At 47.8% G+C, this 15,224-nt stretch overlaps 1 protein-coding gene across 9 annotated transcripts in view; it reads left to right on the top strand.

Annotated features, from left to right (window-relative positions):
- The window catches only part of SZT2 (SZT2 subunit of KICSTOR complex), a 56,615-nt gene that overhangs the window by 11,506 nt on the left and 29,885 nt on the right, over positions 1 to 15,224 (top strand). For 8 of the 9 annotated variants that reach the window (XR_014957040.1, XM_021527941.4, XM_085586322.1 and 5 more), the window contains exons 10-28: positions 1,032 to 1,263; positions 1,921 to 2,050; positions 3,276 to 3,418; positions 4,009 to 4,161; positions 4,514 to 4,628; positions 7,165 to 7,370; positions 7,749 to 7,973; positions 8,398 to 8,476; positions 8,793 to 8,890; positions 9,127 to 9,295; positions 9,772 to 9,886; positions 10,358 to 10,471; positions 10,968 to 11,165; positions 11,287 to 11,399; positions 11,921 to 12,062; positions 12,551 to 12,709; positions 13,357 to 13,561; positions 13,778 to 13,890; positions 14,343 to 14,601. Coding sequence is in view for 8 of the 9 variants with exons in the window: in XM_021527941.4 (XP_021383616.3) it covers positions 1,032 to 1,263; positions 1,921 to 2,050; positions 3,276 to 3,418; positions 4,009 to 4,161; positions 4,514 to 4,628; positions 7,165 to 7,370; positions 7,749 to 7,973; positions 8,398 to 8,476; positions 8,793 to 8,890; positions 9,127 to 9,295; positions 9,772 to 9,886; positions 10,358 to 10,471; positions 10,968 to 11,165; positions 11,287 to 11,399; positions 11,921 to 12,062; positions 12,551 to 12,709; positions 13,357 to 13,561; positions 13,778 to 13,890; positions 14,343 to 14,601 (2,968 nt within the window). In the remaining variant the exon portion in view is untranslated. Of the gene's footprint in view, positions 1 to 1,031; positions 1,264 to 1,920; positions 2,051 to 3,275; positions 3,419 to 4,008; positions 4,162 to 4,513; positions 4,629 to 7,164; positions 7,371 to 7,748; positions 7,974 to 8,397; positions 8,477 to 8,792; positions 8,891 to 9,126; positions 9,296 to 9,771; positions 9,887 to 10,357; positions 10,472 to 10,967; positions 11,166 to 11,286; positions 11,400 to 11,920; positions 12,063 to 12,550; positions 12,710 to 13,356; positions 13,562 to 13,777; positions 13,891 to 14,342; positions 14,602 to 15,224 lie in introns of those variants that run through there. The other variant, XM_085586325.1, reaches the window with a different exon arrangement.

The following is a 15,224-nucleotide window of genomic DNA, read 5'->3' as shown; positions in this document are numbered from 1 at the left end:
GAGTACTTGGAGAGTGCCTCCCAGCAGGGACCATGAGAGCAGAAATATGGCTTTAAAGTGGAGCTCAATCAGCCCATGAAGGGGATGGCATGATGTGCCTATGACAGCAGCAAATGCAACTCTGCAGGAAACCGAGCATCCAGGCTGATGATCTGTTCAGAAGGTTTCCAGCACATCCAATCACTTATCACACAAACCCTGCAAGTCTGGCAAACTATAGAGCAGGCTGGACATGGAATAGATGATCAAACAGTTGGAATCGCAGCGTGGTCATGTGTTTCCCTGGGATGTTTCAGTACAAATACACATGCATGGTCAGCAGGAGTGGGATAGTTCTCTGCTCTGTTGGCTCAGTGAGACCTGCTGTCAGATTTTTCTGTTAATCTGTTAGACAGGCTCACTTAAAGGAAAAGGTAAAAATTTATGGTTTGAAAAATAGGTGAATATTCATTCTTAACATCTTAATTTTGGGAAGAGAGGGTAAACATGGTGAGAAGCTTTGAAGATTTAAGTTCTAGATTTCATGAAATACAGTTTGTGCAGGATGAATAGAGATTAATTCAAGAATTAGGCCTCATCTTCCAGGTTGTTTATAATCTGTGTCCATCAGATGCCTGTGTTTCTGCGATGGGATGGATTAACTCTGCAGTGTGGATTACAAAACCTCATAGTTGAATGGCCCTGCTCATCTGTGCAAAAACCCAGTTTTTTTTGAACCAAAGACAAGGCTGTGAAGAAGAGAGCCCATTGCAAATGTCAGCACCTCCTCTGAGTTTCAGTTGCCTTCTCTAGTGTAGATAGTGCATGTACACTTCAAGAATTGTGAGCCCTTCACCAGGCATTTCAGTGCAAGCAAAGTCTCCCTCAGTTGGAGAGGAGAGAGTGACTTCAGCTAAAGCAAACAGTTGTTAGATTACTTAGTTCCCCTCAGCAATCAAACAATCTCATGGTACTCATAAATCCCTGGTCAGAGGTAAATCTCAGATGTGTACGGAACAAGCACCTGAACTTTCTCTTCTGCTCCCATGCAGGTGGGTCTCAGCTGGAGGTGAAACTAGTGCTGCTTTGGAAGCATAACATGAGGATTGAGTACTTAGCTGTGACACCCTGGCCCCTGGACCCATCAAAACGCAGCACTTGGGTGGAAGTGACAATGGAGGGAAGCTATGACATTTTGCATGACATCAGCTGCACCATGAGGAAGCCTATCACCAGTCTGTACCGCACCACCGTCATCCGGCGCTTCTGGAACACCTTGCAGAGGTGAGCTGGACCATGCCCAGCAGTTTCCAGTGTCACCGAATAATTCCTTCCTTGCCATGCTAGGATGAGGGTTTTGCAGGTGTGTGTCCCATCCCAGCATTCAAAAGGAATGTGCTCTGAGGAAGGGGCATGACTGATTACAAGCTTGCTGTCTAGCCAAGGAAAAGATTTTAATTGGTCTGTGATCTAGTCTGTAAGAATGCTTCAGGGTAATGGTATTGCTGCTCCTGGATCCAGATCCTAGGATGCAAACCTTGTCTCTGACTGCCATCCCATGGAGGTGATGTGTTCTTTTAGCACACCTGTGCAGCTGTGCTGTATGGTCACACTGGGAGCAGCAAACACATCACACGTGTCTCTGGGGCTGAAGTGCTTGTGGGTCACAACTGTTTCCTGGCCAGGGTGGCTGTAACTACCAGCTATCTGGCAGATTCCTCTTCTAGCACTCAATTTCCAACTCTGATCATCCCCTGTATGTATGAGGCTTCTACACTGGAGCCCCTTTAACACACACTTTGCACTTGGACATGGAATCACAGCTCTGTTGGTGTAGATGGGCTTCCAGGACATAGAGAGTGCTCTGTGTGCAAGCCCTGCACTGACTGGGGCAGCAAGGGGGAGAGCATGGGCTTTTGCTAACTGCCTCTTCTTTTCCAGCATCAACCAAACAGATCAGATGTTGGTGCATCTGCAGTCTTTTGACACAGTCCCAGAACACTTTACCATTCCTGAGAGCACCAAGAATGGGGTGCCCCTCTTCTACATCCCCCCAGGATCCACCACTCCGGTATGTTCCCCCTCTCTCTGTTTAACGTGGGACAGGTTGTCTCCCCTGCTTATTCTTGTACTCAGACTTCATCTCTTGCTCATCTTATCTTCATCTTACCCTGCTCAGTTAGAGAGTTCAGGTGTGGTGCAGTGAACATCCCATGCCATACATTTCTCCCTCTGAGACATTACCCTATGTCTTAATTGTTGCAGCTACACCTCTAAGCCCAACAGCAAGTCTCCTAAGTGTGCTGTGAAACCTTCTCCTGTAGTGCTGTGATGTGTGAGACTGATGGGAAGGCTGACACATTTGCTTTTGCTGTGCCTTTTTGGTGGATACCCCATAGGCATGGAGTTGCTGCTGGCTGTGCAACCAGTGCCCTGGAGATGTAGCTCAGTACTGTCAGGTGAAGATACACAATGTGCTGAGTAGTTGTTTAATAGGCTCATTGCTCTGAGCACTCATGTGGAAGGTGCAAGAGAGATGCTTGTCATCTGCACAGCAGAAAATAAACAAAATATGAGCTAATAGTTTCCATTGCAAAATTCAGCCTCATTGAAACTCACTAAGCAGAAGAGCCAGCATATTATCTGTTCCCTGCTACCAGTGTCCTTGGCATAGGTGGTAGAGGACTAGCAGATCTTAAAGCTAGGGGAGATTTACCATCAGAGAACTATCCCTTTTATTTTATTGTTTAAGCTCTTTTTTAGGTTTGCCTAGTACATTTTCTCTATGTAGGGCTATGCATCCCACAGTATATCTTGAACATCCCACCTTATGGGTAATGACCACTGTGTTTCTATGTCAGCAGAGTTGCTATAGTATGGTAGAATCAACTCTAATAAACCTATTAGAGTTGCCCAATGCCACGCATTCTGGCACCCTATTTGCCTGAGCACTTTCAGATGAGTAATCTCAGTGTTTAATTACTTTGCTGACATAAGCCATATATCCCCTTCTCAATCAGAAGGCACACAATTACATATGCTATCTTTTTCATGGTTGATTTACTTGATGCTAAGTAGTTAAATTCCTAATTAACTTGACATTTCGGGAGCCTAATTTATTTTTGCTTATGCTGTACTGCTTGTTTCAATGTGAACACACTTACTCTGTTCAGAGGAAATTACCCAAAGCCAGGGATGTGACCTTCTTAGCCTGCAACAGCTCAGCTGCTAGAGAAATTCTTGCTCTCTCTGGGTGGAGAACTTTCATGCTGAATATTGTCCCATCATTTTCTCAGGTATTATCTCTGCAGCACAGTGGGTCTGACTCAAGCCATTCCCAGTTTGCCTCCTACTGGAAGCCCATCCTTTCCATGGATGCCAACTTCTGGCAGAGGTGGCTGCACATGCATCGTATAGTGGTCCTTCTGGAGCACGACACGTATGTGACGGGCAGGGCGGAGCTCGTGGGCACACTGTGGGCCAGCTGGGAAAGCAGGGTGTCCAGGACTTGCAGCTCTTCTGCAGGTGGCCCAGGGAAGGGTATCACTAGTGGGGCCTGATGGATGCTAAATGTTTGTTTATCTGAGAGGGGTGGTAGGTTGGGAAGTCATCTTTGATTGGAATGATAAATTGTTTCTCAAGTCCCTCTTGGGTTTTGATTTCCCAATTGCAGGGCCTATGGGACCATTCATTTGGGAGCTAACCCACAATTTACTGCTGGAAAATGTCTTTCCCAAAAGCATTGCTTTCCTGAGGCTGGTCCTAGTTGCAGAATAATGTGAATAATAGTCATATATTGCATGGAGGGAGATAGAATATAAGGGATGTGCTCTCTCAGTGTGGAAATTCCAGTGCGCTCAGGAGTATGACTCTTCCCAATGCTTGATTAGGGGAGGTGCTTGTTTGTTGTCTGCTGTGGAGGAAAAAAGGCTGATAGACCAGTCAGAGTAGGATGGATGTAGCAAAGCCTCTGTTTGGGGGAAGAAGAGATAGTGCAGCTCTGAAATGACTTTCTGTCCCACCCTGCAGGCCTGTGCCCAAGCACCTGCACACGCCGGGCAACAATGGCCGCTACAGCACCATCCAGTGCCGCATCTCCCACTCAGCACTCACCTCCCTGCTGCGGGACTGGAGCAGCTTCGTGCTGGTGGAGGGCTACTCCTACGTCAAGCTGATCCACGGGTGAGTGGCTCTGAAGCAGTGCTGTGTGGGGAACTGGCGTGTGGCCAGACCAAGGATCTGGTTAGACCAGTATGCAGCTATGGGCCCCGAAGCAGATGTTTACAGGAGAGGGTGAGAGCTAGGCAAGGGGATATGAAATCCTGCAGTTTCTGAGCTGTTCCATTGTGTTCAGGTGCAGCCCGGGGGGAGAGAGAAGCCAGCTGAGGGGTTTCTGCATGCTAGAACTGATATCTGTTACTGTGAAGTTGTGTGGGCTGTTGGGCTCTGTGGAGCAGAAACCTCTGCTTGGTCTGGCACGTCAGAGCAGCAAGATCCATGCCATTTCAGCCTTGTCCTAATTCCTCCTGTGCAGGTCTGAGGATCTTACCCCTTCCTCGTTCTATGTGGTACGAATCATCTCCAAAGCTCCCTGCATGGTTCTCCGGCTGGGCTTCCCCATTGGCACACCTGCACAGGCCAGGAACAAGGTGAGAGCTGGCTGTCTGCTTCATGAGGTAGGAGCAGAGCAAGAAGTTCTGAATGTGGAAATGATGGGTAGATCACAGCAACACTGTGGGCAGCTACCCTCTAATAAGTAACTACCATGTTAAGGCTTAGATGGGTTTGAATCTACTGTAAAAGAAAGGGTCATTTGGGACAAACTTTCTTTGTTAAGTCTATGAAAGATCTAAACCCAAAGACTCGAAGATCAATAGAATAGCTGGTCATGTGGGTATTTTTCCCACTGCTTAATTCAATTCTGGGGCTTGAAATTACTTAAAGGCTATCTAGTGTATCCTTCTGACCAAAGCACAATCAATAGCATCTATAAAGAACAGCAGATACTTGTCTGACTCATCTGTAAAAACCTCTGTGATAGATGTACTACATGTTCTGTGGGCTATCTCTTCCAGTACATGCATATTGAATCTATTGGGCAGGGAGGAAATTAATAGTTAACATGCAAACAGCACCCCACATAAGCAGTACAGGGAGAATTAGTACCTGCGAAATGTTTTCAGGATAAAAGTCTGTCAGATAGACTTTAATAACCTTTTTGTATCAAAGGAAATTATCTACCCTAGTCAGATGCAGAAGGTGGAGTTACTGTGTGGACTGATTCTCCAGTTATAATGGCTGAGACAAGTCTAAGTGTTCCTAGGTAAAGGATGAGAAGGATGCCCTGCTATTAAACTGTGTGAACTTTTTAATATAAACAAGAGGTTTATAATTAAATCTAGATTTTTTTATCTTCATGAAAGAAATCTTTGGTTTGTCTATCTTAGCTTTAGTGTTAGAGACTAGTCTGAGGAGAAGCTAACAAACATGAGAAGAGCCATCTCTTTCTGAGATAATGAACTTAGATAATACTGAATGTTCTGGCACTCTGGCAGATCTGCCCTTTCATGACTTTAGGGGATCCAGGACTTGGGCACTGGTTGCTGGGTCAACATGTGGGCTTGGTAATGCCAAGTGACAGGTTTTTTTGAAGGAGTTCCCTCTGGCAGGTGCAAATTAATACCTCTTTTATGAAGAAGGTGTGAGACAGGCGCCATACCCTGCGGCTGTAGGCAAGCTCCAGATCATTGCAGCAGGAACTTTTTGTAGATCATAACTTGCATCATCCACAATATGTTTTTTTTTTTGCCTGCCATAGAGCTGATTAGCTACTCAGTGTGGAGGATGGCAATAGAACTTAGCCTGCTTTGTTTAATGGAAAGGGGGTTTTGTGCTGAGCAGTTCAAATTTCCAATACTGAAGGTATGGAAAGCGTGTTGTTAGTTGACTTTTAGAAAGCTTTTTGGTGAGACTTCGTATAGGGCATGACTGTAGAACTGCAGAAATGGGATGTCATAAAGCAAACTGCCTTGGGGAGCAAAGGAAGGAAATTGGAAAAGTGCTCTGTTTCATCACAGCAGAAGCTGTTTGTGATTTTCTCAATCTTTTTTCTAGTCAAAGGGTAGAGAACTCATTTGCAGAAAGGTAACTTGTACTGAGCTGAGGAAATGTGCAGGTGGCACAAAGCTATTTCAACCTCTGTGCTTTGTTGACACCTAAGCAGCACAGTGGTGGCTTGAAGCCAGTATGGATAACTGCAAAATAGTGGGATTTGGGAGCTTAAACACCATTAGTGATTCTGTGATATCAATATGAAACCATGAAGGGGACCCAAGTGGCAGCAAAGACCCAAGTGCAGGAAAGAACTCTTGTTTAACATTTGGGTTTGGGGACATTCCTTGAAAAAGACATAGTAATGGTGGGAAAAGTTACTGAAATAATTAATATTGAAAAAGATGGAGAGCTGGTGTTCTTCTGTTTGCCTACAATGGTAATAAAAATTGAAAAAAGTTGAACAAAGATCATGAAAATTATAAATAAAACTATAAATTTCAAAGAAAACACTGGGCTATTGTGGGAATCAGATGCAAGTGTGGGTTGAACTATATTCAGAGCTACTAAAAGCTTAAAAGAGTAGTCAGGAAGTCATTGTGAAAGTATCTTGGAAAAAAATAAGCTAAAATATAATCCAGGCTCCTGAAACCTTTTGTCACAGAGGTTTGACAAATGAATGTGGTAGTGGGGAAATACCTAAGACAGAGCCAGACTGTTCCCACAGCTGATATGGACTAGTTTACATTTACTGTAGGCTGTTGCGAAGAGGAGGAGGGAAGAATGAGGGTGCATGCTTGGACTGCTTCTGTGGAGGAGCTGGCATGCAATTAATTTGTTTTTAAGCTGAGTTTTGGAAGGCAACTTCTTCAGCCTTGAAATAGTCTTTGGGGGTTTTTTAATCTTCCATTTGCTTTTAAAATACTTAAAATAGGAACGAAAGAGCCTTGAGCCATCTTGATCTTGGGCTTGCTAGTGCCTCAGAAATAAAACTACCTTTAACTCCTGCTGTTCTGTGTATTCAAGGAGTGTTCTGTTCCTTTTGGTCAAGCTCTTGTTCTAGACACTTATTTTGAGTAGTTTATGACTCCAAACAAAGTTGGTCCTGTTTACCTTTTGCTTTTGCCATGACAGATAGTGGAAGAGTTACGGGACCGAATCTTGCAGCTGCGCTTTCCTCACAGGGTCCAGAGCAAGGAAGCAACTCCAAAGGCAAAGAGGAAAATGTTGGGCAGTAGTTCTCCCTCCAAGTCCCCACCTGTGGCTGGGGCCCAGTCGGCCCTCTCAGACAGACCCTGCCTTGTTGTGCTGCACAAACCGTTGGAGAAGCTGCTTATCAGGTAGGGATGGAGCACCAGGCTGTCACCACCTTGCCCTGCAAAGCGGGAAGAAGGAAGATCTGTGGATGGTGCTGTAAGCTGTAGGATGAGTGTGCTGTGAATTAAATGCTTGTTGGGATGGGTTTGGTTTGCATGGTTGTGAATTGAGCAGGGATTCCTGGAGGACAGGCAGATTTGTCACTCCTAATGAAATATGATGTGGAAGTAAATTTAGGTACTGCTGTCTGAGCAGGATCCTGTGCTGGGCCAGCCACGTTTTGCTGCTGGAAGACTGTCCTGGGTCCAACAAGTGGGTTGTGAATCCAGACAGCCCTGACCCTAAATAAAAAAAAATTGTTTTTTTCCATGTCAGCATGCCACACTTCTGCCCTCTCCTAGGTATGAGAAGCTGCCTTCTGACTACCGAGCCCCCTTCATTCTGAACCTGGAGCATCCCCCTGTGTCTGGTCCCCTCACCATGGTGGCCAATCGCACTGCCTCTTCCACCCTGGCTTCGCTGTCCCGCTACTTCTATCACCAGCGCTGGATCTGGAGTGTCCAGTCGGGGCTGGCACCAGCTGTGCCCATCACTGCTGTGGCCCAGCTCCTTTCCACACTCACAGAGTAAGTTGCACACCTGACAGGGGTCCTCTCTCCAAGCTAGTCCTGGGGATACTGGGAAAGCAAGGTCAACCTTGCTTATTACATTTATGAGGCCTTATAATAGGTAAGAGTTGAAGCTGCTGTGCAGAGGGTTTTGGTCCCATACACAGCTTCTAGAGCCATTTGGGTCAGTGCTTTACCCAGTTCTGCAGCTGTAGTTGAAGGAAATGACAGAAAATGTCCTGGAAAACATGCAAAAGGGCAAGAGGTGTTACTGTACCTGGCCTGTGCTTATCTTCACACAGGCTGTTCTGGCAGCGTCATATCTCCTCATTCTCTGTGTGCAGGACAATGTTTTGGGGTGAAGGGTACAGTCATTCTTGCATTTAAAGCTTACAGTATGGGTGGAGAAGTACTGCAGGTCTGACTTCCTCTCTGTTGCAAGGCTTCGTCTGTCAGAGGGTTTCCACTTTGCATCCAGTGGGGATGGCATTATCAACATGGTGCTGGAGCTGCCCATACAGGTGAGCCTGGATGCTGTCCTCTTGTGGACACAGTCCCTCACTGCTGGTCCTGGGGTGGATTCACTGTCCTGTGATAGGATTTATCATCTGCTTCTAGCACACACCCATGACACGTATAGGGAGACAGTAAAGCAGCTTGTGGGTTGGGCATTTTTCTGCCTTCATCTGCAGTTACAGAGCTGCTTTGTGCTGTGCTGGAGGAGTTCTTGGGTTTGGGACAGGCTTACTCTTTCCACGCCTGCTAGTGGAGCTGTGTGGTGGGGCTGTGCTGTGTAAGGGGGTACTGGCTAGGGCTCATGCAGTATCTCCCCTCCAGATTGATGGCTCAAGTGAGAGCAGCAGTGACAGGGAGAAGCACACCTGTGTCGTCCAATACATCCTCTTCCCACCCCACTCTACCTCCACCAAGGACAGGTGAGGCTGCTGTTCTGCTCCTGGGGGGGTGGCAGCGGAGTCACAGCTCCAGACTTTGCAGTCAGTGTGGCAAGGAGGCAGACCTGCACATCTGGTACTGATAACCAGTTGTCATGGATTGATCACCAGGTTGCTGGGGCTTCACCTGCCACTCTTGGGTTCCTGTGGCTGAGAAACTGCAGTGGGCTGCTGGCTCTGTGCCACCTCACAAGACTTTCCTTTTGACTTCCTTCCAGCTTTTCCACAGATGATGACAATGATACAGAGGTGGAAGCCATTGAAGTAGACACAGAACTGAACTTGGTCACTGAGTGCTGGGTAGAGCCACAGAGTGGCCATGTCCACAGTACTGCTGAGAACTGGAAGCACCTCCATGGATTGCCCTACCAGAAAATACCTAAAGCGGTGAGTCCCTGAAAGGGAGGGGCAAGGGCTCTTTTGTGGAGGGAGAAGGGTTCAGTGTAAGTGCACCACAGAACTGCAAGTAAATACCAAGGGCCAGAAGGGATGGGAATGCTAGTCAGAGAAGCATCTGAGATTTCTAAAAGAGGAACTGGTCACTGGCCATGAAGGCTTTCTTGATTGCAGTGCAGTGGATGCAATGCTGCTTTGGGATAGCTGGGAAAAGTGAAGAGTCATTCCACTGGAGGAGAGCAAGCTGGACCAGAGCAGGGACTGCAGGTAGTGCTACCAGCACTCATCCTGAGCAAGGTGAAGACAGGCTAAAGGGCTGGTGGAGAAGAAGGGAGCAATGAGTCAGAATAGGGCAGCTCGGGGAACAGGATTATAGGTGTTCCCTCTCCTTGCTTTTAGACTCTTTTCTTCTGCATTTGTGAGTGATAATTCTGCTGCATAAACTGAGCCTTAACTGCTTACTGCAGCTCTATCCCCGGGACCTTGCGTGCATCGCCACCATGCTGACCTTTGAGTACATCAGCCAGCTGTGCCAGAACAAGGAGTGGGTCTGCCCTTCTTCAGACACCAAGGCTGCTGAAGGTGAGTCCACTATCTATGTCCTAGCAAGCTTGATGGAGCAAAGAAGAATCTCGGTCTTGAATGTCTCAGGGCCCATAGAAGGTGGAGCAGGTATTTTGACAACTTTGTAGACTTTGATGGCTGTGGGTCACTTTGTTGCACTTAGGCTAAATTGGCATAGAAATGGCTTCATCCTGGAAAGGCAAAAAAAGCATTGAGGCTTTCTGCCTAGGCTGGAGAGGTGACAAGGTGACCTTGCTTGAGTGTGGGGGATTGGTCCAGGTGAACTTTCCAACATCAACCATCCTGTAATTGTGTGAGAGGAGCTGACTTCAGGAGCATGTGGAAGATGAGCTCATCTCTTCAGTGATAGGCCTGGTGATTTTATAGAAGTAAAGGATGTTAAAGAGGAGCTCCTCTGTTCTCTGTTTTAAGTCACAGTTCCCAGAGCAGTTTGTGGAATGCTAGTGGTCCTGTTCATCTCTGTTGCAGATCCAGACATGGAGCCTGGCTTTCGTGTGCATGAGATCCCATTCCAGTTCAACCTCATGAAACTCTTGCCCAGGTGCCAGCAGGTGGAAATGTTCTTTCTAATGCTGACAAAAGGTAGGTGCCTCTTCACCACCTGCCTCCCCTTGTCCTCCCTCTGTGGCTATGGACAGCCTGCTCCACATGCTTGTCTCCCAGGGCAGCAGCATGTGAGCACTGCCATGTTCTTTTAGTAGCTCAGTGCTGTTCTTCCCAGCTCTGCAGCCCCAGGGCTGTCCAGCTATATTACTGCCTTTCTTGGGATGATAATTTGCAAGAGCTGCTTTTGAAATTGTTAAACCTAGATAGTAGCTTTATGGTGGTGGTTTCTTGTGTGTACCCCCAGCATCTCCACAACAGTTAGAGTAGCAGGGTGGGTCAGTGCAGGGTAACTAATGATGCCAAAACTCCAGGGCCTCCTCAGCACTATCCAAGTCAGTCTTGCAGAGGTGCTGGGGAAATTCCTGGCTATGTGGTATAGTTGCTTTGCAAAGAGCTGTCTCCTGGGGTCCTGGGCAGATGGTGGCTATGGATATGCTGTCTCTGAAGCTGCCATGGTTCTGTTTTGAAACAGAGAATGAGGAGGTGACCAAGGACTCTTCGTTTGTGCCCAATGAAATGCTACTAAACCTCTTCCATGGCTGCCTTCAGCATGACCTCAGTGACCGGGAGATCCCCATGGCTGATGCTGATCATGTGGCTTTCATGGAGCAGGTTCTGCAACGGGATCGTGATGGCCATCAGCCCCCCTTCACACTCCCTGTGATCAGAGGTAAGGACCTGGAGTGTGGTAGTAGTGACACCAGGAGCAGTGAGGTTTTTCAGGAGCCTTGCTTTCAAGTCTTATCCTCAGCTGGGATTTCTCAGATTGTTTTCTCTGTGCTCCATTTCAGAAGAAATCCTAAAAGCTTCTGGGACCCTGGAGCAGCAGGATGCTTCTGCATCCTATCATCTTGTTGGCAGTAATGGCACCAGGGATATCACTGGCTCCACAAGTACTCTGCAGGTACTGCTGTGCTGCTGTTCTTCTCCTGAGCCTCCTCAGAAACCAAGGCAGCAGCTGTTAAAGAGCAGGAGAGTTAAAAGGGCTGAGAAAGACTGAAAGGCAGCTGTTCTTCCCCACCTTTGGCAGCAGTTTAGTCTGTATCTTGTGGCTGAAGTCAAGCAGGAATCTAGAAGGTGTGTGGATAGTTGCATTCACTGTGGGCCAAGCCTGTTACAGCAGCACTGGTACTGTGCTGCAGATTGTTCTGAAACCATGGGCATTCACTGCCTAGAGGTCAGAATCAGCTCCAGCAAAGCTGGCTAAGCATCTCCTGACTGTTGTGCTGTACTTCCTGAAGCCACTCCGAGAACGGTGACTTCTAGAGCCAGGCTGCTCTGAGAATGTCCAGAGGTGACCAGGGTGGTTTCAGCACTGTGCCAGCCAGCAGGCCCAGAAGAATTTACTCTGTGTGGTTGCTGCCTGCCTCAAGGTGAGCCTTTGCCATATGCCATGCATTTATCCAACTTCTGCTCTTCCATCAGAGCCTTTGCAACACAGAGCTGCCTGAGGATGATGTGACACTGAGTGACACAGTGGGGCCCTTTCCCCCTCAGTGGCGATGTTATGCCAAGCTGGTCAACCCACAGCATGTGTTCCTGACCTTCCTGCCAGCCACCTTCTCAGGTGAGAGGGTCTGTTGTGGGGAGCAAGAGGAGCCAGCACTACTACACACCTCCTCAGGGAAACAGAAAAACCAGAATCAGCTCTTGTAGAGTGGAGATAAAATTGAATAGCAGAGTTCATGCACAGTCTTTTGCACCACATGCCAAGTGTTGAATATCCTGCTTTTCTCTCAGCATGTGGTGCTGCCCACACACGGTTTTCAGGTGGGGGTGTGGTGTTGAGTTGTTTGCTAGCTGCATCTATTTGGACTGTTTTCCCAGTGGAGTTGTTAGCGAATGGATTTAGGCGATTGCTAATGGGATGGTCTGGGAAAGTCCCTGCTTCTGGGCATTGGCTTCCACTGAGCCACTGGTGAAGGCTGCTAGGCTCAGGTGAAGCTGCTTCCACACACAAAGAGGTAGCAGGAAGTCTACTCTCTTGGGAATGTAGATTGAAAGGTTAAGCTGTTCTTGCTGGACAAAGGATAATTTTCTTTCCTTTTCCTCTAGATGTACAGAAGCTGATGGCTTGTGGGTTGGATAAATCTCCAAAAGATGAGAGTCGATCTGGAGAAGATACCATGGGACCTGTCTGTGCAGAGCGAGTCAGGGCTGAAGAGGAGGATGCTGCAGTGCCACTGCCAACCCTCAGCATAACACCAGCTCATGGTACTGACAGCACCTTGTTAAAGTATTGGTATCCTTGCTATTCTTGAGCATTGCTATTCTGTTGAGCAGATTAAAGTAGGAGAAGTAATAGGCTGCTGCAGCCTGTCAGCTCCTGTCAGCAGAGTCAGGGCAAAAGGCACAGTGATGTTCATGGGGGCATGAAGGAGTGTAATGAGAGTTGGGTGTCCATGGCCTAAGGTTGATTCCTTGTGAGCAAGGAGGTTGCAGGCAAGATGGAAGCTACTAGGAATGTCAATAGTGGGCTGCACTGGAAAGTCAGTGACTGTCATTTCATGATCCAGGCTGGCACTGTCAGCAGCACATTGTCTTAGGGAGAAGGGCACAGGTCTTGAGGTATATGGGATTTGATTGCACAGCCCCTAGGGCAGATCAGACATGCTTGCAGTGAGAATGAAGGGTTGTGCTGCTGCAGGAGGTAGTGATGGTGGTGATGAGCAGTCATGGCTGTAAGGGGGATCAAGGTGGCCAAAGCACTGAGCTGAGTGGTTGGGTGCTGGGTGAGGATGAGTGGTGAGGAGATAGAAAAAACAGTATCTAACTGTGGTGCTTCTGTGGGAGCTGTGATGTCTCAGACCAAGAACTAGGAGCCATCAGAGGCCTTTATCTTAGAATTGTCACTTTTGCAGAAGTGAGCCAGGACCTTGGGGAGCAGAGTGGCCCCTCCCGGAGAGATGTGCACATCTCCTTCTGTCGCCAGAACTCTCAGTCGGAGCTGGGCGAGTGCCGCCGATTTCGCTGCCCCATTTACATCTACAGCTGCTCCCTGGAGCTGCTGCGAGAGCAGCTCGTCAGCCCTCGGGCACACCGTCCTCCTCGGGATATCTTTTTCAGGTAATGCCAGCCATACTTGGTACCCAGACAAAAAACAGAGGAGTTTTCTTGACAAGAGGCTAGCTCTAGCCCTGTATTCTTGGCTTGGTTTGGCCTCTCTGCCTTATAGCAGCCACTGCCTGTGCATGCCCTAGGCTCTGCTTTACTGGCACCTGAACCATTTACAGTCTAAAATGTGCTTCATTGGAGCTAAAGGCTGTGGTTCCTCTTGTCAAGGTCCCAGTCTCTGGAGCGTCCTCCAACTGCTGCCTGGCTAGACCACAAGCACAAGGAGTTGGTGACTTACTGCACGCTGCTGCAGGAGCACTCCCACCAGTGCTATGTGAAAGGTGAGCAGCAGCACAGTGGGACCTGTGGCAGGGTTGGGGTTGGACCCTGGATCTTCTAAGAAAGCAATGTCTCATTTTCCTTGTGATCTTACTCCAAGCAAAGGGAGGAGCTGTGGGACTGATGTACCACCAAAAGGGATTTAAAGATGGCTCTGTGCATTCCCTATGGGCCTTACAGAGGCTGTTCTCAAACCTGTGGAATGATGTGAAGGAGCATCTGTTCTTTCATGCCTTCCTCTCACCTTCAGGGTGACAGATGCCATGGGCACTCTGGTGTCACCCAAGCCCAGGCTAACATGTAGGGTTAGGTGCCCTGGCTGCCTCCAGTCTCCCAGCACCAGCACTGACTCCAGCTCTCTGCTGGGACTTGGTGAAGATCCGTGTCTGGCCACTGCCTGACTCCCACAGCCTCACATCCTTGGGATGTCATAGGATGCTGTGTTTATCTCTAGGGCTGTTCAAGAGCCTTCAGCAGTCACACAGCATCAGCTCCCAGGACCTGCTTACTGCCATGGACTACTGTGAGGAGCTGCTCCAAGAGATTGATATCACCAACTTCCTGCTGACAGTGTGCAGCCATGTCCGCTCGTTCCGAGAGAGCCATCAGCATTTCCATACACACTCCAAGCCAGCCAGCTTCCAAGTGGGCAGCATAGACCAGGAAGAGGAGCAGAGCTCTAGGGAACGAGGTGTCTTGGTCTCGGAGTCAAGGTAGGGATCCACCTCAGTCTTGCTTTTGTTCTTAGCATTGTGCCAGGACAAATCTTTTTTCAAGCATCTTTTCGTGCCTGCTAAAAGGAATGGTGTGGGGCAGAGCCACACAGAGCAGCAGATACAGTGAGATACCCACCTGATATGGTGTCCACCAGGATCCTCTATTTTTTATAGTCTCCCATGACATCCATCCTTTCTTTCTCTTGTAGTCTTGGCTCATTACTGTCCCATCTGGCCTGAGCTGGAGGGCAGTTTGTCTGCAAGCCTGCAAGACTAGTTTCTGGAGAAAATATGAATCTCCTGCTGCTTGACTAATTTGAGTTTGCTGTTGACTCTGGTGTAAATGACAGCTTTGTTATCCTTTTCTAATGAATAAAGTGTCACTTTTTAAAATTAAAACTCTTGAAAAAATGCACAGGAGAAACACCAAGGCAGAATTGAAATATGCTAAACTTCTGTCTGGTTCCTTAGGGTATTTATGAGGTTTGTATCTCCTCTGAAAACTTAAGGGAGAAAGAAGTGCTGTGTCATAGTGTCTGTCAAAGAAACACTTAGGTCCTCTGCACAGTTCCTTTACGTGAATTCACTAGCATTTGTTGGGATTCTCCAGTGCTATGTCA

The sequence above is a fragment of the Lonchura striata genome, chromosome 8 (genome assembly GCF_050655825.1).
Source record: "Lonchura striata isolate lonStrDom1 chromosome 8, ASM5065582v1, whole genome shotgun sequence".
Taxonomy (NCBI): Eukaryota; Metazoa; Chordata; class Aves; order Passeriformes; family Estrildidae; genus Lonchura; species Lonchura striata.
Note: the sequence above shows the minus strand (reverse complement) of the source record. Positions and strands in the feature narration are given on the sequence as shown.